We start from the raw sequence: 21,325 nt of genomic DNA, 5'->3' as shown, positions 1-21,325 counted from the left end.
TATGTGTTTGATGAGAATCAAATTTATTTGATTTAATGTCTGATCAAGGTGTCCTTCACATGGTATTGTCCACAGTGGCCTGCTTCAACTGGTACCTGGACTGTACAAAAAAAAATAAAAAGGTAAATAGTTATTTTAGCTTGTGCTCTCAGAGAAAATAATGTTTCACATAAAAGTGTTGTGGTCTTCAGAATGGGAATCCAAAAAGCATTAACTCTTACAAATTTGTTGCTATCTAGAAAAAATACTAGTTAATAATCATGTATTTACCCTTTATATGGAAACTCCAGCCTTGCAACATTTAGTAAAGCCATGTGCAAATACAAGTTCACTTAAATTTTTCTGACATAAATTGTTTGGTATATTATCACTTTTTTCTCTCCTTACACTGGATAAAGACCCTTGTGGAACAGAAAATATAAGTAAGAACCTGGATAGTTTTTGACCATGTAAAACTTGTTTGGAATATACTGAGAGTAGCCTGAGAACTTTTAGATCTAGCTAAATGCGTTTCCCCTTATATTTTAGCAAGATGAGAGTAATATAATGTTGTTAAACCTGATCTTAGTCAGTTTTCTCAGAGAGCCTCAGTCACCATATCACAGACAACATTTAGTTAGGCTAAAGTACGTAAAAATAGTGTTCAGGTGGTTGTAAGGTGCCCTATACTGTAAGAAAATAATCTCCCACACCACTACACTTCCATCACTGGCTTGTTATGCCCCTACCATTTTATGGGCAATACCACCAACAGAGTGTTATTGCCCAGGTATCAGCAGGTGTACTCAACCCCTCTATGCAACCTTAGGGAGTAGAAAAAAGATGAACACACCAGATAATAGCAGTATTAGCATTTTTAACAATATATTTTTTGTTTGTTTGCTTCTTTTTGCCCGTTTCTGAAAAACAAAAAACAAAATGAAGACAAACAACAGAAAAATTTGTATTCTCTTGACATAAAATTATTTAGTATCTAATTCTAATGCAGTAAAGAAAAAAATATACATGCAAACCATGACATGCTCATATGAGAGCAGAGAAATGCTTCCCTCTAGTGGCTAAAACGGAATTACATACTTTTTTTATTATCAACCATAAACTTTAATGAATGCCCCCATGGGCGTGTTATAATCTGACTTACTCCCCGAAGACCACTTTGCTGCATAGTCAACATTGACATACATGAAGAAATTAAGAAAAGAAAAAAAAAACTATAACAATCTCAATGACAAAGATTTTTCAGGGGGTCAGTCGATTCCTAACAGCGGCCTATAGGTTTTACACGGTCACTCTGTATCTCTATCACTCTGATGGCAGAAGTTGAAATGCAGCATATAGAGAATGCCTGAGAGCAGACATTACTCTTGTAATGATGTTACTTAGAAAATGCCACTCACAATATGGTGCGGGTTTGACATAAGATTTAGCGCGCATGCGCAAAAGGGTTTATAAACGCTCCACCTTCTTATACCGGAAACGATCCCAGGATGTCATGTGACGTTAGCTTCTGGTTTAGCATGTAGAAATCTGAGGTAAAATTATTAAAGGTAGGAAAAAGCTTTTAAATCGTTGTTTCAGTTTTTGTTGTAAAAATCTACATGCTGGTTAAGCAGCTGTTGGTGCCTGAACTTGACACACTAACGAAGTTAAACTTATCTGCCATGTTAGCTTGTTGTATTTAACATAAAAGCTGCACCAGAAGAAACGTATTACAGCGTTTCTTTGTTTATTAAAATATCTTGATGTTAAAACTTTTTTTTCTCCACAGAGTCGTAGAAAGGGAGATAAAAACACATAATGGCAGATGTGAGTATAGTTTATTTACTTCTAATAGCAGCTTCAACAGATATTTTACACTATGTTAACTCTTTAAATTATCATCAATATCCTTTAGTCTGATGTAATTAAGCTTGAAGATCTGATGCTTTTGGGTGAAGATGGAAAACTAAATGCTGAGGCACGAAAGAAATGACTTTATTCCGCTGTTTGCTTCTGTATGTAGTCTGTTATGTAGCCATAGCAGACCAGATATATCCAACTGTTTTAAGTCATGCTAGCAAAATTATTTGAAGAGTTCTCTATCGAAGTAGCTGAACATTCACATTTTTCGCAAACTCTGCTGCTGGGCATCAATAAAATATATTTTCAGAAACATGGCAATAACATGGATGAATTACTATTTATGTTTATATCAATTACTGCATTACGGGACACATGTTTGCTCTCTGTACTGTGAACTCTGTTTGTGGGCGAAATGTATTTTGTGGTAATTCTTTGTAAAATCTCTCATTCAATCATAATAAAAATCTGTGCATTGCAGTGGTATAGTTACTCAATTATTTGTGTAATTGAGTAAATTAGCAGATGTTTATTAAAGCAAGAAACTGAGACTTGATTGCTCAGATCTCAGTGCCAGTGGTGCTTTTATCTGAAACAAATGGAACCACTTTTGCTGGTTTACTCACTGTGATTAGATCCCACAAAATACCTATAAACCATTTTGTTTAATCCAGTTTCCAACATGTTTTTCTTCTACAGGATTTAAAGAGATACCTGTACAAACAGCTGCAAAGGTTGGTGGTATGTGAGAATCACAGTTATCAGTTTGTTGTTTCTTCAAAGTTGCTAAATCAAGTGTTTGTTCTCCTCAGTGTTGAAGGTCTTCACGCTGTTGTTGTCACAGACAGAGATGGCGTTCCAGTTATCAAAGGTAAGACCGGGACTCCTGTAATGGAAATGCTTTGATAACCCTTAAATGTATTCTCTTAGTTGCATACATTTTCTCACATTTAATCCAAAATGAATGATGGAGATTGTTTCTATTTCTATTTCTCTCATGTGGATGAATGCTGTATCCCTGCAGTTGCCAATGATAACGCCCCAGTCCATGCCCTGAGACCTGGCTTCTTATCCACCTTTGCTCTTGCTACGGACCAGGGCAGCAAGCTCGGCCTCTCTAAAAACAAGAGCATCATCTGCTACTACAACTCCTACCAGGTTAGAGGATGCATAATATTCTGGAGTTAGACTCGGCCTCCTCAAACACATTTAATTTATCTTTTTGTTCTTAATGTCTTGTCTACACAATGACAAAAAGAACGACGGAAGACTCAGACTTGTTTAGCAGCCACTGAGTCAGCCACAAACACTCGTGTGTGAGAGTGATCAATTGATTACATTTTGATTACAATTGATCACATCTCTCAGTTGTCAGAGAGATGTGAAACCATCTCTCTGACAACTGAAGCTTGACGTAATGTGGGTAACCCACAGGATGTTTTTTTCACAAATAGTATTGACCTTTAGCGTTTTTTTTGTCAGGATTCAACTTTGACTTCTTGGAAATACTCAAATGCATAAATCTGCATGTGGTTATTTTGTGTTTTCTTAAAACCTTCTGAAAAAGCATATTTAGATGTCATACAATCTCCATCTAATGTTCCGAATTGACAACAATATTTATGTTTTTGTCAAATTAAGACAAAAATTTCAAAAATGTTTTGAAATTTCACATCAATGTCACATCAGCACCTAAGTCTACAGTTTCCAATGACATCTTACCCTTTAGTTTATAATATTGATTACTTGATTTTGGTCCATGTTGACATGATGGCATCTTACAGGGTTGCTAGTTTATCAGGTTTGCATCCATTATGTTGGATTAGGGTGAGAATTTGATATTCTGCCTCCATCATGCCGTGTTTGTGCTGAACAGATTGTGCAGTTTAATCGGCTCCCTCTGGTCATCAGCTTCATCGCCAGCAGCAACGCCAACACAGGTAAATGCATTGTTACAGTCATTTTAAAAGGTGGATATCAGCCGAGCTAAGACGTGTTTCTGTGTCCTCAGGTCTCATCATGATTCTGGAGAAGGAGTTGGCTCCACTAATAGAGAATCTGAGGCAGGTGGTTGAGGTGACATGAGTTCAGATCGGCGGCACATTGCACCAAATTACTCCCAACTCATCATATTCCTGTTTGCTGAGATGTTCATGTTATGTTGGGGAGATTTCTGTACTTTCTCATTGTTTGTGGATCGGTTTAAATAAACGTGCTTTGTTAGCCAAGGTTTCATTCTTCTGTTCAGTTAAAGTCTGAATAAATGTTCAAATTTTGACAACTAAAATGGTGCTGTCTCTTTTTCTTATTTAGGTATTCAGAATTGAATATTTTATTTTATCTGCAGCCTTCCATGAACTCAAGCAATGTTGCAAAGAAGAGTGGGTCAGAATAACTGCAACAACCTGAGAGTCTGATGGAAACAGACTCTCAGATAATAAGCATTGAAAGCTTATTGGAGCCAGTGTTTCTACAAGCCGAGGCAGATTCAGGCCTGTGTCGACTGGTGATGTTTTTTTACATCCAGTATTTCCATTTTGGTATCATTTCAGCATAAAAATGGCAATTTATAAATGGAATGCATGTTTTGGTACACTTGCATTAAACCACTGCAAAAACTGGTCAAGCTAAATAATTTTGTCGGTCAAATATTTCATACTTGAATATTTCACAGTATGAGAACTGCAAATATTCAATTTACAGTTATGGAATATGTAAATATGCCATATTTACAGTTCTCATGCCTGCCTACCTACTGTACTGTATTTCACATTTATGTATGTAAGTACCATAATCTATTGTATCATATGTCATACAATTTTGTGTCATTGTCAGGTATGTCATACTTGGTTATGAAGCATTAATTTGACCAAACTTTGCCGTGTATGTATTCAGTCATTTCATACAGTTTTGATGTAATAACATAATTCTAGCCTAAATTTCAACATTCCTTCAAACCCTAATTATTAACCCTTCTCTGAACCCTCCATCTAACTCTAATTCCAACTCTCTTTAAACCCTAATTTCTCAAATCTAACCCTATCGCCAATTCTCTTTCGACTTACACATTGTTGAGACACAACTTGAATAAGAGAACATTGATATGGCGATGTGGCAAGATCCTTAATTTGATCCATGTTGTACTTTAGGAGATCAGTTGTCCAGAAGATTAGTACCAAGTAAGGCTGGGAGGAGGAGGAAGATGATGATGTCAGGGCTCAGTGGTGTCATCAAGTATGTCATGCCATACTTTAGCATGTGTCATGTCTCATTGGGTTTCACAAAGCTGCTGTTTACCCAGTGATTCAATAAAACACTCACTTCTAGGGATGCAGCGCTTGTACTGTTTCTTTCTGGTTTCGGATTCATATTCAGAAAAGAGAATACTGAAAGAAACTTGCTGTAGTTGTTTAAAACTGTAGATTCATAATTTTTAATGAGGAAATGAGACAGATTTCCACACTATTGAATTTTCCTAATTTATATTGACAGATAAATTAGTGAATATGCTGCACACTGGGAAAGATATAAGCTGGACTTTGAATTAAAGGAGAGCACATATAACTGAAAGTCAGGAATTTAAACCTTCAACGGAGGTTTGTTTTAAAAATAATAATAAAGTGAAGATTTTATAGTTATACGACAAACAGTTTAAGTATGAGTTTTTATTTAATCTATCAGAGCATTTCAGCCTGTTTTATTTGCTCTTGAGATGAACCAATAATTACAATAATTACATACACAAACATGTAATATAAAGCATTCTGACTGAGTGATCAGAACTGGTTCTGACTGCAATACTCTGCTTCAAACACCTGTTATTCTGCTTCTACCCTCATTCCCATGTTGAGTCTACAAAAGCTACAGGTCAACCAAAACAGTCAAATACAGCCAAAACGATTCTGTTCTTCTGTGTGTCCATCAAAACTACTCTGATATGTCTTAAGTTCTCAGCTAACATTGTTTTGAAATTGCACATTTTAACAAAAGAATAATTTTTTTTATGTACATAAAACATAATTATGTGAATTTTGAAGTTTTTTTTTTTTTCTCCAGTCAGAACGCTGCTGTTCATTATACACTTTTTGTCCAGGAATTCTACAGAACTGTCAAAATCCTTCAATAGGTTGTTCAAAGACCTCTTGTAAGATGTGTTGTGCAACAGATTCCAGATCTGCCTCATTCCTTCAGGTATCCTGGTATCTTCTGTGAGAATAATGTTATTTTCCTGTTTCTCCATGGATGACCATCATCGCCCTTTTCTTATCTGAGACTGAAAGCAAAAGCAAAGATTACGAAAGCTGATTTGACAACATTGGATTCAGAAATGGTGATGGTTCCGAAAAAAAGCCACACGTTGGTTTTCGTTTTTTTTTTTTTTTTTGTCTTTTTTCAGCAATGGTTGCAAATTTCCTTTTTAGTGGTTGTGAAACAGAAGAGATGAGGAGCAGCAAGAAAGGAAATTTTATTACAGTAATAAGGAAGTAGATTTATGGTGCATAAGCTTAAATGTTTCAGACCCAAAAACATTGTGTTGTAATAATCAACTTTCCCTCAGCTGCTCAATCCATGCAATTTCCTCTGTTGGATAAAACTCTGGTAAACATTGAATCCTTTCCGGTGCCAATGAGAGGCTTAGGTATTACAGGTTTCATTTAGCCTCCTTTTTTAAATGAACCTTTTGTGAATTAGAAATGCAAGGAATTGAATTTCTAATTTTCTTCTTTTTCCCAGAAGTTTGAAGTTTTGGTAGTAAAAACAGATGAATGATGCCCAGATTATATTTCTTTTCCTACTGACTGTACCACAGATTAAATAATCCATATGAGTCAGTCTGATGGAACTCACCAGCTTCCACTGGAGGATCTTAATCCATTCATCTGCCTCAACTCCTGTCTTTGCGCAGAAGTAAAAAGTCCGATCGGGAAAAACAAGACTGTGGACACACAGAGACATGAAAAGTTACTTTAAGCAAACATAGTAGTTTTAAATCATGTTGAATATGTCTGTTGAAAACTAAAAACCAATGTTAAATAAAATACTTATAGTCAGTCAACTGCAGTTTGTTTCCAGTTTATTTCTGAAATCTGTTAAACATTTCTGCTCTGTTGTCCTCACCTCGCTCTTATTTTGTTTATTGGGGACTTTATTTTGTCTTCCTCTTTCAATTGTCAGTTTTTTGTGTATTTTACCAGCTTCCTCTTTAAGTTTCAGCATTGTTTTAAGTAACTTTTTTCCCCAACATATTTCTCAAATTTGTTAACTCTTAAGGTTTTCATTTCTCTTGTTCTTATATTTCAATTTACAGAATTAAAGCAAGAAAATTATTTTCGTGAGGTTAGACAAAAAAACAAATCCCTTCTTTCCTGTTAAGGCAGATGGGTTGAATGTGAAATTATTAAATAACTACCGACAGCTAGCAGTCAATGCAGTTTCCTCCATTGTTGCCTAAAACTTCCCTTTTTTTTGCACAAAAAATATCAATGTGTAAATAAAAAAAGTCAGTGGGGGAAGTTCAACTCAGAACTGAGAGGAAGGTTTTGTTTATATCTGTAGGTGTTTTGGAGGGGTTCAAACCACTGCAAAATAATATATTTTTTTTTTGCTTAACATTTGTTGTGTCAGAAAATGTAGCATAGCTAAGGAGACAGAAGTGGTAACAGTAAGACAAAGTGAAGCTTGTCTACTGACAGCACAAATCTTTTATGTCTATTTCTATATTTTGGAGATTATAAACAAAATCTAAAAAAAAAAATCTACTCTTGGTTTTCAAAGGTCTCATGTTTTGACATAGAAACACATTTGCACATTCATTCTTGACATTAACAGAAGCATACCGTTTTTATTATGCCCCACAGAGCCGTTTGGAAATGTTTAAAATCTTTTCTGAATGTGAAGATGTTCCACATTGTTCTGTTCCTAGTCCAATTTCTTTTTTAACTTTACATATGGTTTATATTATTGGAAGACATACTGTACAACGCAGCTTGCAGCGGTGAGCCAAACTTAGATAATAAATTTCACTATCTGATATGAAGCAGCTGCAATATTTTCTGTTTCAATTCAAATCATTTATCTTTGCTAAGTCCCACGAAAATGGACAAAACAAACAAACAAAAAAAAAACACCTTTTGGACAGTTTTTCTCTTTCAGACTCAAAAGTTCTAAAGCTTTTTTTTTGTATTTGGCAGAATTGCCTTCTAAACCTCTTGACTTGGGTGAAACATTGTGGATATCCTCACAACATTGACTCTGTTACGATGAAACAACTTTGTAACAAACGTGGTGGTATATTTATTGCTTTGTGAACTTAGAACCCTAATCTGGATGGGGGAAATTAGCATCTAGGGATGTTACTTTAATGCCTTAACATAGTTTTCTTTCCTTTTGATGTAATTTATTTTTGGAAGTACATCAGTCCCTCCAGCAGCAAAACACTTCCTCAGATAATACTGTATTTGAAAATTAGCTTAGAAGCTTTAGTTTTTTTTTTCTTCTCCAAATTAGTGTAAGTGGGTGCCGATACAGTCTAACTTTTTGCATTGCCTCTTGAGTAAAGGCTTCTTCATCTCTGACTGGCCTCTAAGTTCATGTTGGTAAATTACTTGTTTTGTTGTTGTTAATGACACCACATAACCTGCTTTAGCCAGGATTTTCCTTTGCCAGGAATGAGATACTATTTTTACACCAGGACATCTTCATCTCCAGGACAGAGAACCTGTCACATGGTGACTGTATTTGTACATTATTGCTTAAATGCACTAACATGGCACCTTCAGCATCTGGAAATTGTGTCCAAGGATGAACTATGCTTATCAAAGCTAACAGTTCTCTTCCTGATATCTTGTTGGATTTCTTTAGATATTTTCCACAATATCACACAAACATGCATTGTGTTTGAGACTGTTATATTAACATAGAGTGAAGACACAAAAGGTGTGTCTTTATTTAATTCATCTGTGATTGAATCATTAAAGGTCTTGACATAATGAGGGCTTTTCCCAGAACCAAAAAGGTTGACGAGTTGTGAAAAACACTGAAATCTTGTGTTTGAGCCTATTCTGCTATTTTCCATTCATTAATGACAAATGCTCCTCAAGTAAAAGATTCATACCAACACAGTATGTTACGTACCAGAAACAGTTGACTTTGTCCTGAGAATAGTCAAACTGGACTGCAGAGCAAGAAGTTAAATCCAGCGTCCGAATGGGCTCCTCACACTAAAACAAGGAACAGTATGGATTAACTTGATCAACAGACAACACATACTAGCATTTACCATTTATCAAATAATGAACCTCTTAAATAGTTATATCAAAGTTATTACCTGGAATGTGAAATAACCTTACCGTTTTGTCCTTAAAGTACTTAAGTTCATTTCTATGGAGTGTAAACCACCTTTGTTTCCAATTCTGTCAAAAAAAAGAAAACAAGTTTCAAATTTATCTGCAAATTAAAGATGATTATGAGCAGCTATGTCATAGTAAAACTGAAATCTCAGATTGGATTCCAAATATATCTGAGTATCTGATGATTGCTTTTCCAATGTGTAGAGATGGCTTTATTTTAATGTTCTCACCTTCACTATTGCTCCTTGTTTCACCAGGTAGCCTTCCTTGGTTCCCAGCTATAATGACATACAATGTGTCAGTAGAAAGGCAGGAGTAATATTTTAAAATAAAAAATAAAAATAAAAAAAACTTTTTCAGTAAAATGAAACTGAAGCAATGTTTGTTGACAACTTCAGTCACCAACCATAAATAATAGAATGAAAATACATTTCAAGCCTTTATTTTATTTTTGGTATTCATAATTATAGTGTACATATATAAAAAAATTGTACCTTAAAAATGTAAGTAATTTAAATTAAATGAATAAAATAATCTATTTTAAAGAAAAATGGTCAAACTCAGAAAGGCATTTTAATCTCTTTGCAATCATTATTTGATTAAACCTCCATCTGGGGGCTCTGCTTGGTGTTACAGCTTGAATCCATTAGAGACAAGGATCCAATGTAATAAACAGGACTGAAACTCACTTCTACATCTATTCACATGTTCCTACTACATGAGGAACATGCAAATGTAAAACTTCCTCTGGACATAAATTCCTTAAAAAATGCCTGACTGACTGATATTGCATATTTCAGCTGTGAAATATATCTTGAAATACATAAAAAGTTGGGTATGCTGAGGAACGGGAGGTTTATTACAAGTTGGGATTGAGTGAAAAAGTTAATTCCTATGTTATCCTATGATCATAAAGTTCCACACCTAAATCAAACACAATCATTCCAATGAACTTTGCCAGTTTATAAACCTAAACAACGTATACAAATGCAAACAAAGCTTCTCGACATACCGATGGTGCTTTGGGGACCAGATCGTCTTTTGTCCGACCCGTCTGTATGGCGGTGTGAACTCGCACCGACTCATAGATGGATGGCTCTTCCACACGCCACGGATATGGACTCTTAAGCACAATGAGGGTCCCTGGTTCAAAGATAGAAGGCAAGTTAAGTTTTTTACATAACTTCCCCCTCAGACATTTGTACTCAACATTTGATTCTATAAAATAAGATGCAAGAAAATTGCTTTCTTTAACTGGAGTAATTATCTGCCTAGGGTGAGATTGTCAGTTAAATTACTATTTTCTTTGCTCAACTTCCAAATACTATGCCTCATCTACCAATCTATACATCCATCTACGATGGATGACTGATTTATATAGAACTTGATTTAGGAATGAAATTGTGGAAACAAGCGAGTAAAAGGATGGGAAGAGGAGTACCAGTACTCGGACTATTCTTTCCAACACATAATCCTTATTACCCAGTGTCGGGTAAATAAAGCGCATGGGATGGATGATTTTTATCAGATTACTGATCAATATCTACTAATCTTTCCACCAACTACAGTGAGAAAGTGGAACATTTCAGTAGCATTCCCAGGCATGAATGCCACTAAACCAGAAGTAAAGATGTTTTGAAGTTAATTCCTGTTCACAGTGGAGTTAATTTGGACACCAGTAACTCAGAATATGCAAGCCATTAAGGTTGGAAAAACTCAACATGGAAACATTATAGCTAAATACAAACAGTTTAAAACTTTACTGCATCAAGGATACTTCAAGGTGAACCAGTAAAGTAAGTTTGTATACATAGTTGTTCTTATGTTAGTTTGGGTTCATCATATTTTGCTTTTCCTTAATTTCTGGGAAAGAAATGAAGTTGCAATGGGGAAAACTGAAACAAACATTGAAAACACTTAACACTCAGTTTCACTTCCTATAAAACTCCTATTTGTATAAAATTGGGGTTCTTTTGAGTGCTTCAGACTGACTGAAATCAGGTATGGAATGGAAGATGTTTTATTTGGTGAGTCCGGTGAATCAAAATCTTGGTCTTCATACCTGCATCACTTCCCAGGAGAGGTTGGTTGGCAAAGTGGCTGATAAAGTCCTGAAGGCTTGGGAACTCGTTAAACCCAAAGATGTAGACATTGTCTCTGCGTGTCACATGAAAATGCTTCACTGAATCCTGTGCTCTATGTGTTTCAAAGAATGACAAAAACATTTCATAATTTAGGATTTTTTATGTTTTGCATTTGCCAAACATGGAGATTCAACACATACAGTATATATTGCCTGAATGTCTATATAGCCCTTAGTTTCTGAATTATTTCTTTCCAGTTTAATAAAGAAACCTGAAATACATTCTAGTGGTAATCTAGTAATCTCCTGTCCTATACAAGAAACAGTCTCCTTTTGTGTTTTTTAGTTCTGGCATGCGACTGACCTGACAGACAGGGCAAAGCAGCCAGGAGCGCCATTACTGTTCCTCAGGAGATAACTCCCATCTTCTCCATTGGACAGGAGGAGAGCCTCTGCAGCATGCCGGGACAGGTCATAGTGGTACCACCTCCAATGAAAATCATGAAAGTAAAAAAACGTTTTAATAGAAATAAACACATTGATTTGAACAACTTGATTCTCCAGCACCAAGATGTGAGCAATAAACGAAGACATAGTGAAACCTGATAGTTTAAACCCAAATATTCAAAACTGGAATTGTGGAGATTTAAGATGTTTTTTTTTCCAGGACAGTGAGGGACATTCAATATTTTTTGGTTTGCAATTGTTTGTCCACATTAAACCATAAAGTTTTTCACCAGGTCCTAAATATGTTGAGCAGGTAAAGATTTGCTTAGTAGCTGACTGGAAGGAGGCATTAAGGAAAGGCAAAGGAGTGATGTTAGGTTTTGTTAACTTTTTTTAATGCTTAAATTTATTCAGGCTTTGTTTAAACTTAGATTAGCAATTTATTTTTTAGATTCACACAGCTAATACTAGCAGGGCTTCCCTTTTCTCACTGATCTTTCCTGCCAATTCAGACTTTGGCCTGTATAAATTTTTTGTTGTGTAAAAATGAAGCTGTCAGGTGTTATGAAATCATTGAAAAACATTGAACAATACCTGTGAAACAATACAAACTTGTTTTCTGCACATATCTTCCCATATATGAATTATAACTTTAGATAATTATTTTCCAAAATACTGAATTAACTAAACTAAACTAAAAACAAACAAAAAACTGTTCTTGAGATTAAATTATTCCTCACACTATGTTACCCGTGTTTTGTAACTAGAACTTTTTTTCACATTTTTGCGTGTAGAATATATTATTATATATGTTCTGCATAATTGATTGCATTTTTTCTGTCTTCCTTTTTCCACTTGCTTCTTTTAGCTTCAGAAAGGAAGATGAGCTTAATGTGAATGTTTTTTTACATCTGTCGTTTTGCTGAAAGGTCAATGAGATTTGAAATTTGGACAAAGTGAAAGAACAACCAGCATAGCAGAGATATCTATACAGGACATTTAGGGAGATTTCATAAGTATGAATGTGCCACAGATGTAAAGGAAACTGGTAAAAAGGGATGTGAAAGTTCTCCATTTGCTTCAAAGGTTGGGAGGAGTTCTGTAAAGACAAACTGTCATTTCTAGCTTGAGAAAAAGACAACAAAAAAACACACTGATCTGACTTGGCTCAGTCATACACGGATTCATAAGCTCATAATATCGTCTGCAAACTTGAAAGACAAGTTTTATTTTACTACATTTGATTGGTTACGATGTGCTGGGTTTTATGGACACCACATGTTACGGAGGGTAACATTTTACAACTTCTCTGTTTTCTTCAGTTAGATTCTACTTGAAGTAGCAGCTGAAACTTATTTCCAATGTCCAGTTTCTAATGTCTCCGGCTGTTAACGCTGATTGCTTTTATTAGAGAACTAATCTGACACGTTCTGCTTCCAACAACTTTCAACAGTTACAAGTTATAGCATGGTGAAGTAATGGATATTAATATTTTTCATGTGAAATAAAACACAGCATCACTAAAATTTATTTAGTGACAGCATCACTAAGATATATATACAGAATGTGTCTATGAAACTACACAAAATTCATTATCTATCCAAAATGGTTCCAAACCCTCTGCCAGGATCAGGATCTATATGGATCTTGACTTAGGAATGACATCCTGGAGAGAAGCAGCAGTAATGAGGTTGTGGTTTTCTGAGGCATGACTTAATGGGAGGCGGAGCACTGAAACAGTTCATTTTTTAACCCGGGGACAATAGACAGATACAAATATGTGAATGAACATTTTTATTATATTATTAAATAACAAAGATGGTATTTTATTTTAAAATAAACTACAAATAGAAAGTGGCAAATAGGTGAAAAGTCCTCCAGGCGCAGCATTCCAGAGGAGGAATGCCACTAATCAAGAGGTAAAGCATGTTTCAGAACTGATTAATATTTGTAGTTGAGCTACTTAGGATGCCAACGTCTCAGAATGTTGGTATTCTAAACAAGCTCACAGGCTGCTCTGACGTAACAGAAAAAAAAGTGATCTTGATCTTCCTTTACAAATCAAATGGAAAAAATCGTAGCAGTATTATGTCCAAAATTAAATTGTATCAATCTCTACTTCAATAAAGGTGAATCAGTAACAAACTAGACAATTTGCAAAGCAAAATGGCCTGAAAAACATGATGCCAGAAAAACCTCAGCTGACTTTTATGATTTAGGTACCTGGGTGAAGGCATTGTTGTTCTTGAATCTGAAGTTTAGGAACAGGTCAGAGCCTCCTTTCCAACTTCCAAGAGTAAACATTTCCAGGCAGGCTGAATAGTACGTAAATCTGATAGTTACAAAACACTCAACTTTCTGAAGTTGAGGACAAACTGGCATGCACAACTCCTCAGAGAGCAGTCTAGCTCTCCCTGCAACACTGAAGATGCCAAATCCCCACATGATAAACAGGTGTTAAATAATTTCTTTCGGTTTAAAGTTTAAACAACCTGATGGTAATTCTCCTTCACTCAAGAGAAAACAATTGTAACAATTGGTTAGTTAGTTGAATTTGTTTTATTTCTTCAAAATCCATAGAATATTACGATCACTAAAAATACTGTTTCATGGTCCTATGCTATCCACACCCTATTCTTTTCTTGGGCAATTTCTGGCTAAATGTCCTTCCTGCCCGCAACACCAGCACCCTGAGTAACTTTGCCTGTAATTTCCTCTCCCCCGTCGCCCTTTTAAACCTCTAAGGTTCTGACCTCTGCCCCTAAAGCCTTCTTTTCCTCTCCTCTCCTGATAGAACATTTGTTCCTCACCCTGGAAAAAGGCTCCTGGAACCTTTTCCTTTTCTTTTGTAATTTCTTTCTCCCCACTTTCTCGTTTTTGCGCTACTAATTGTACATCATCATACCCTTCCTCGTACAATTTTTATTTGAATTTGTTTTTTGTTTTATTTTATCCTGATCTTTAATAACTTTCCAGTCGTTTGATTTTAGACTGTCTGTTGGCTTAGTTTTACTTATCCATTTATCCATTTCCCCATTTTTTTTTTTGTAAAAATTTGGACCAGTTGTGCCGACTCCTAGGGAGTCCTAGAAACTGGAGATCTGATTCAGTAGGCCAGCAATTGAAAGAACCTGTTGTGGTAACTGTCACTTCAACTCTTTCGAGTGGAGAGTTCTTGCCTGTGCATCCACAAGAGGTTTGCTGCTCACAATCCTACTGTTTTACATGAGATAAAATACCAAGTGGTATTTATACCTCCAATCACGCTCACATACACACACTTTTTTTTTGTTTCACGGATTTGAAGCGCCTGTTATCGCCGTCCGTTTAACCACGGGTATTCGTCGGGCCCCGTTCCCACAACAGGTGGGGTTCGTAAGATCTCAAACCACGTGAGGTTGCAAAACCCCGAACCAGTCCAAAACTTAGAATCAGGAAACACATCAAAAGAGTCCTCATCAGAGCTTTCTCTGTCAGACTCAGGATCTTTTACTAGTAAAGGATACATCGGCGTCATCTGGTTCCCAATGGGCTAAATTGCTGTAGTGATGAGACGATTAAACAAAGAACGCAGGCAAGGAATACAACAGCATCCACACAAGGTTAGAATGGCAGCAAAGACAGCCATCAACACTAAAGCAGAGGACACAAGGGTTCGGTTCTTTCCAAAAACATTCATCCAGTCGTCCCACCTGGAAGTATTCACTCCAGAGAACTCCTTCAGCTTACCATTAAGGGTACGGAGCCCCTCAATGGCCTTCGTCAGGCTGCCATCAGCCGCTGTGTTGTTGGGTAGAAAAGTGCAGCATCTTTCACCAAAGATTGCACACACTCCCCCTCGTTCAGCCAGCACCATGTCAAGTGCAATACGGTTCTGGAAAGCCATCAGTGATGTAGCGGCCAGCTGCTCGTGTACCGCCTCGAAGCCTGCCTGTGTCCAGTTGCCCAGGTTTTGTACATTGTAATGGATGTAGTTGATTCTGTCAACGTTTTTGTTTAATGTGCACCACCAACAAATTGTGGACTCAAATCCTGCTGCAGTTTGGTCGGCCAATTTATACTCATCTGGTACACCACGGGGAACACCAATGCCATCGATGTATGTAGGATCATTATTCCTCCAGGTCAGGTCTCGCTTCTGCAACTGACGTCACTGCTGAGGCACAACATCAGTTAAAGCATGAATTAGATGATCAGCAGTCATAGGATAAACAGAAACAGGCAATAATAAAGAAATTAATGCAGACATCCCTGTTACCTTCCTAGGTAATCTATTAAAAATTTTGTCACCACTGCACCACCACCAGACATCCGCACGAAAGACAGGGTTAAATTCATTGTTCACAGAGAGAACAATCAGATGTTAAAACATCATTTGTCATATATCAAGTTTAATCTCTGTATTTTGCTGACGTCATACTTGCCCAGCAGACTAAAAAAAATGATAACAGAACTAGGTGGAAAACATACCTGAATACTCATCCTCATTCTGTAAACAGTGCTACAAGAAAACATTTTTATTCGTGACGTGAATTGTTCCCAGATAAAAACAAAAAGATATATTCGCTTGTTATTTTCATTAATGTGCAAGTCCGTTCTGCTCCTAAAGACACTACAGGGTTGTGGACAATCTTCACCAGTTTTGAGATGGAAAAACTATTTGGTTTAACCCCCTTTGTAACCTGGACTTTGCCCTGTAGGTCGGTGAGCGTCCTGAGCTTGCTTCCCAATTACTTTTGAAATTAAATTCCTTTTGCAGTGTGTTAAATGTATCCAAGTTGGCTTTTCCGCTGCATCTGGGTTTTTAGTGAAATGTTCAAGCCATTTAGAAAAGCATCAATTATTTCTAAACAATATTTAACTTTTATTCAATTCTATGAAGTCCATATGCATTACTTGAAATGGATTTTGCAGGGTAGGACATTTTCCTCTACGTGGTCTTAGATTGCCCTGAGAGTTATGTGTAGCACATATCAAACAGGTCCTACAGAATTTTTTTTAATAAGAAATAAATCCATAAGTAGTGTAATGTTGATGTATCCTACCATCCCCCCTGTTGAGACATGCGAAAACGCCATGGCTCAATATTGCAGCCCATTTATACACATCTTTTTCTTGGTAAAATAGGTTCAGTTTCATATAATTTTCCAATTTTGCTCCATTTTTTTTATCCATAAATCCTTTTCATTTTGAGGACTTAATTGTTGCATGTCTCTTAAAGTTTCTTTCATGAATTTAATTTTTACGTCCACATGTAATACATTTATCTCTCCCTCAGCTGCTTTTTTTTTTTATTTTTATTTTGTCTTCGAAAGCATTCCCTAGGGACACCTTATCTGTCCCTGAAGTGTGCGCCGCACATTTACAGATTGCTAGTTGTTTTGGTAGGTGCACGACTTGTAATAATTCTTTTAATAATTCTGCATGTGTTACTTTCAATGGGTGAAAAAGAACTATAGGAGCTCTAACTTCTACTGCCATAGAAGCAGCAACTACAGCTCTCACACAATGTGGTAAGGCACATGCTACACTATCAAGTTTTGAAGAAAAATATGCTATTAGTCTCATTCTATCACCATGCTGTTGGACTAGCACCGAGGTCATGACATGACCTTTACAATCCACCATCTGAACAAAAGGTTTTTTTTTTTTTTTATTGATAATCTGGTAACGCTAACGCAGCGCTTGACACGAGGGCCTGTTTTAGTTTGCAAAGTGCTTCTTCTGCTTCATCCGCCCACAACAAAGAAGACATTTTTAAGATCTTTTATACATTAATTTATTCAGAGCTGCCACAATTTCTGCATAATTAGGCACCCAGTTTCGACAATAGTTAGTCAACCCCAAAAAGGACATCATTTGTTTTTTTTTGTTTGTGGTTTGGGAGCTTGGAGAATTGTCATTTTTCTATCCTCCGCTATGGTTCGTCCTCCTTCACTCAAATTATGACCCAAATATTTTACTTGTCGTTTACACAGTTAAAGTTTATTTTGTTAACCTTATGACCTTCTTTAGCTAAATGTTGCAGAAGCGCTAAAGTGTTTTGCTTACAGGTTTCCCTGTCTGGAGAAACCAATAAAACATCAACTATGTACAACAAACTTGGCTCCCTCCTGGGGGTTGAAAAGTTGACATACTTGCACTCATTACTTGAAAGAGAATTGTAGGGCTTTCACAGTAGCCTTGAAGTAGTCTGGTGTATGTGTATCTTTTCCCTTCAAAAGTAAAAGCAAACCAAAATTGGCTCTCTTTCTCAATTGGTATTGAGAAAAAGGCATTTACTGATGTCTGACCTGTGAATACTTTTGCATCTGATCTAAGAGAATTCAACAATGTGTGTGGATCAGTCACATGTTTTGTGTCTGTGTACAGATAGGTCACAGTTATCTTGGCTGGGGTGACCTTGTTGAGTCTCGCTTCATAGTTCCTATCAGGCCCAGGAACTGTTTTGAACCAAAGTGTGATGTGCAAATCATCAGGAGACATTTGATCCTGTGGGGCAGAAATGGCTTTACGCCCCTCTGCCAGAAGTGTTTGCGCAATGTTATGTGGGGGTTTGTTGGGCACATCCAACGAATAAAAGTAATACGGTTCCCCATGTCCCTGGACAACAAAAGAATCCCCCTCTTTTATTCCTGTAGCTGATCTTGACATTTTCACCACAAATATTTTACCCCAAGAATGTTTTCTCTACATGTTGTTCTACATGCACCCGTGTCACAGAGGAAATTAACAGGTTTGCCATTTATTAGGAGAGTTATTTCAGGTCTTATGCTGTCCATAGAAAGTAAATCCTGAAGATTTAACTGGACCTCTTCACTCCCCAATTTCTCTGATCTTAATCATGCTGACTGTCCTGTGTTTTTTTGTTTTCTTTTCTTGGGCAATTTCTGGCTAAATGTCCTTCCTGCCCGCAACACCAGCACCCTGAGTAACTTTGCCTGTAATTTCCTCTCCCCCGTCGCCCTTTTAAACCTCTAAGGTTCTGACCTCTGCCCCTAAAGCCTTCTTTTCCTCTCCTCTCCTGATAGAACATTTGTTCCTCACCCTGGAAAAAGGCTCCTGGAACCTTTTCCTTTTCTTTTGTAATTTCTTTCTCCCCACTTTCTTGTTTTTGCGCTACTAATTGTACATCATCATACCCTTCCTCGTACAATTTTTTATTTGAATTTGTTTTTTGTTTTATTTTATCCTGATCTTTAATAACTTTCCAGTCGTTTGATTTTAGACGTCGTTCTTTTTTTTTATTATTTAATTATCCATTTCCCCATTTTTTTTTTTGTAAAATTTGGACCAGTTGTGCCGACTCCTAGGGAGTCCTAGAAACTGGAGATCTGATTCAGTAGGCCAGCAATTGAAAGAACCTGTTGTGGTAACTGTCACTTCAACTCTCTTTCGAGTGGAGAGTTCTTGCCTGTGCATCCACAAGAGGTTTGCTGCTCACAATCCTACTGTTTTACATGAGATAAAATACCAAGTGGTATTTATACCTCCAATCACGCTCACATACACACACTTTTTTTTTGTTTCACGGATTTGAAGCGCCTGTTATCGCCGTCCGTTTAACCACGGGTATTCGTCGGGCCCCGTTCCCACAACAGGTGGGGTTCGTAAGATCTCAAACCACGTGAGGTTGCAAAACCCCGAACCAGGTGAGGTTTGCAAGTCCTCGTCCCAGTAGGGTTCTACAAGACCTCCAGCGAGGTAAGGTTTACCAACCCTTATTTTCTAGTTTATTTTATTTTTTTATCACGGAATTTAAGCGCCTGTTATCGCCGGACTCCGCCGTCCGTTTAAACACGGGTATTCGTCGGGCCCCGTTGCCCACAACAGGACAAGGTCTCCAACCTTGCAGCACCAGGCTCCGTACACCTTATCGCGGAACTTTTGCGCCAGGACTCCGCTGCCCTACACGGATTTTGTGCAACTATTTTTACCTGTTAGAGTCTAGAATTGACAGGGTTTTCACTTGTGCGCGCAACAACCTTCAGTCAAAGAAGAAGTCACTCTTCTCCCACACAGAAGAATGACTTACTCTCTAAAACGTCATTCGCCACTTTTTAAAGAAGAATCACTCACCCTCTCTTGTCTTTCCCTGGAGTGTCGTCAACCTTCAGATCCCAGCAGGCAGGCCGAGCCCAGTCCTTTAACAGGTTCTCTTGCCGTGCGCACGGTCTTACTGGGGTCCGCCACACCTGCCGGAATCTTTCCAGTATATGACCTCCGGCTCGAAGGACCAAAAATGTTAGGGTTAACACCTGTTAAATACATTAACAAAGACAGAAAAGCCAAAAGAGTTAGATTCTGTTTCACTCGTGGGGAGAACGGACAGAGAGGTGCTTCAGTTACAATCTCCTACCGCTCTGAAGCACATTTTGTCTGCTCCTCTATTTTATTGTTTCTAGGATCCCTAATCACAAGGACGCTGTAGCTCTAAAGGGAGGGGCAAACAGCTACAGCGTCAAATGTTATTCACTAACTAACACACAATCATTCTGTACTAGATAATGTCCTTCCAGGCACAAAGATTAATAAAATATGTAGTGATCTTAGCAATGATGGTTTTATTGGAGGCCAGCAACTCAACCGAAGCAGAGCTCTTCACCAAGAGGTAAACCTGCAGGAAGATTTTGTTTCTGCTATCTGTCAGTGAGGCCTTCTGAGAAAGAATCAGAGTAAATCAACAATACAAGAACATTCTTAATTCTATAATGAGATTAACTTTAAGGAAAGCATCAATTAAATACATTATAAAGATCAATGAGAATAACAAATAATTGATTAATAATATCACAATTTCTCCAACACTACAAATGCAAACAAATGATTGTATTCAAACAAGTCTGCTCGCAGTATAAGCCATGTTCAGTGGCTAAAACAAAGGGTGAAATCCTCTGCTTGTGAGAAGGCAGGGCAGTTTTGAGCTGCTTGTTGTGTTGAACATAAAGTAAAAGGAAAAGTCAGGAGATTAATTAGCTCACCCCAAGCTCTCCAACTCGTCACACAAGTCCTCATTGGAAGCATCGCTGTAGACACTCATCTCTGGGTCTGCCACCACGTCCGGCTTCTGAGATCCTCTGGAAGGTCTGCAGCTGCACAGGGAAGTGAAAGCAGTCAGTGTCACTCTGGCACGCCCAGGAGGGAAATGAGCTCATAGACACTTCAGAGCCTTCTCCTTTAACATCGCATTATTAACACAGCTCTTATCTGTGGAGTTTGGCTGAGAGATAAATAATTAACTTGCAAACACTGAGGCAGTACCTTATATATCTTGTGACCATGTAACACCTCTGAATTCTTCCAAACCTTAGATGTGTTTTCTTGTACAAAATAAATTGCCTGTGAGTTAAATCACATCTGTTTCTCTGCCCACCTAAAACCACTCAGAAAGGAACAGCTGAGAATAAACTCAACTAAAAATACCAACCCACAGAGAAATATAAATATAAAAAAACTAAAACCCTTGGGTATATTTGGCGTGAACTCCAGACACTCATCAGAGAAATTTCCAAGAATATTTCTAAAACATTCTTAAAGCGAAACTTTAACAAGGAATTCCTCCATCAAGTCATTTTTTCAAAATCTATTTCTCATATTTTCTTAAATG

The 21,325-nt window shown here is 37.1% G+C and overlaps 2 protein-coding genes across 2 annotated transcripts; one reads left to right on the top strand and one right to left on the bottom strand.

The window, feature by feature from the left end:
- Positions 1-1,460: 1,460 nt before the first annotated feature.
- lamtor3 (late endosomal/lysosomal adaptor, MAPK and MTOR activator 3) lies at positions 1,461-4,062 on the top strand. Its single transcript, XM_055038482.1, has 7 exons — positions 1,461-1,547; positions 1,769-1,806; positions 2,539-2,573; positions 2,652-2,710; positions 2,864-2,997; positions 3,716-3,779; positions 3,851-4,062. Exons 2-7 carry the CDS (start codon positions 1,798-1,800, stop codon positions 3,922-3,924), a joined length of 375 nt encoding a protein of 124 aa, XP_054894457.1. The 5' UTR covers positions 1,461-1,547; positions 1,769-1,797; the 3' UTR covers positions 3,925-4,062.
- A 1,394-nt stretch (positions 4,063-5,456) lies between these two features.
- On the bottom strand, positions 5,457-20,811 carry dapp1 (dual adaptor of phosphotyrosine and 3-phosphoinositides). Its single transcript, XM_055038993.1, has 9 exons — positions 20,700-20,811; positions 11,636-11,758; positions 11,251-11,384; positions 10,201-10,331; positions 9,419-9,466; positions 9,189-9,251; positions 8,974-9,059; positions 6,688-6,775; positions 5,457-6,112 (listed from the first exon to the last, which is right to left on the bottom strand). The coding sequence occupies exons 1-9, from the start codon at positions 20,756-20,758 to the stop codon at positions 6,089-6,091; spliced, it is 756 nt and encodes a 251-aa protein (XP_054894968.1). The 5' UTR covers positions 20,759-20,811; the 3' UTR covers positions 5,457-6,088.
- Between the last annotated feature and the right edge of the window lie 514 nt (positions 20,812-21,325).

Source organism: Poeciliopsis prolifica, unplaced genomic scaffold, assembly GCF_027474105.1.
Source record: "Poeciliopsis prolifica strain line A6 unplaced genomic scaffold, Auburn_PproV2 SCAFFOLD013, whole genome shotgun sequence".
Classification (NCBI taxonomy): domain Eukaryota; kingdom Metazoa; phylum Chordata; class Actinopteri; order Cyprinodontiformes; family Poeciliidae; genus Poeciliopsis; species Poeciliopsis prolifica.
This window is presented reverse-complemented; position numbering and strand designations above follow the sequence as displayed.

Bases quoted from the DNA above. Each gene is read 5' to 3' on its own strand.
- lamtor3 (XM_055038482.1), top strand. The intron at 2,574-2,651 runs GTTGGTGGTATG...TGTTCTCCTCAG, and splicing joins CTGTACAAACAGCTGCAAAG to TGTTGAAGGTCTTCACGCTG. The intron at 3,780-3,850 runs GTAAATGCATTG...CTGTGTCCTCAG, and splicing joins CAGCAGCAACGCCAACACAG to GTCTCATCATGATTCTGGAG.
- dapp1 (XM_055038993.1), bottom strand. From the start codon at position 20,758: ATGAGTGTCTACAGCGATGCTTCCAATGAGGACTTGTGTGACGAGTTG. The intron at 11,759-20,699 runs GTGAGCTAATTA...TTTTCATTGGAG, and splicing joins GACGAGTTGGAGAGCTTGGG to GTGGTACCACTATGACCTGT. The intron at 10,332-11,250 runs GTATGAAGACCA...TCTTTGAACCAG, and splicing joins TCTCCTGGGAAGTGATGCAG to GGACCCTCATTGTGCTTAAG.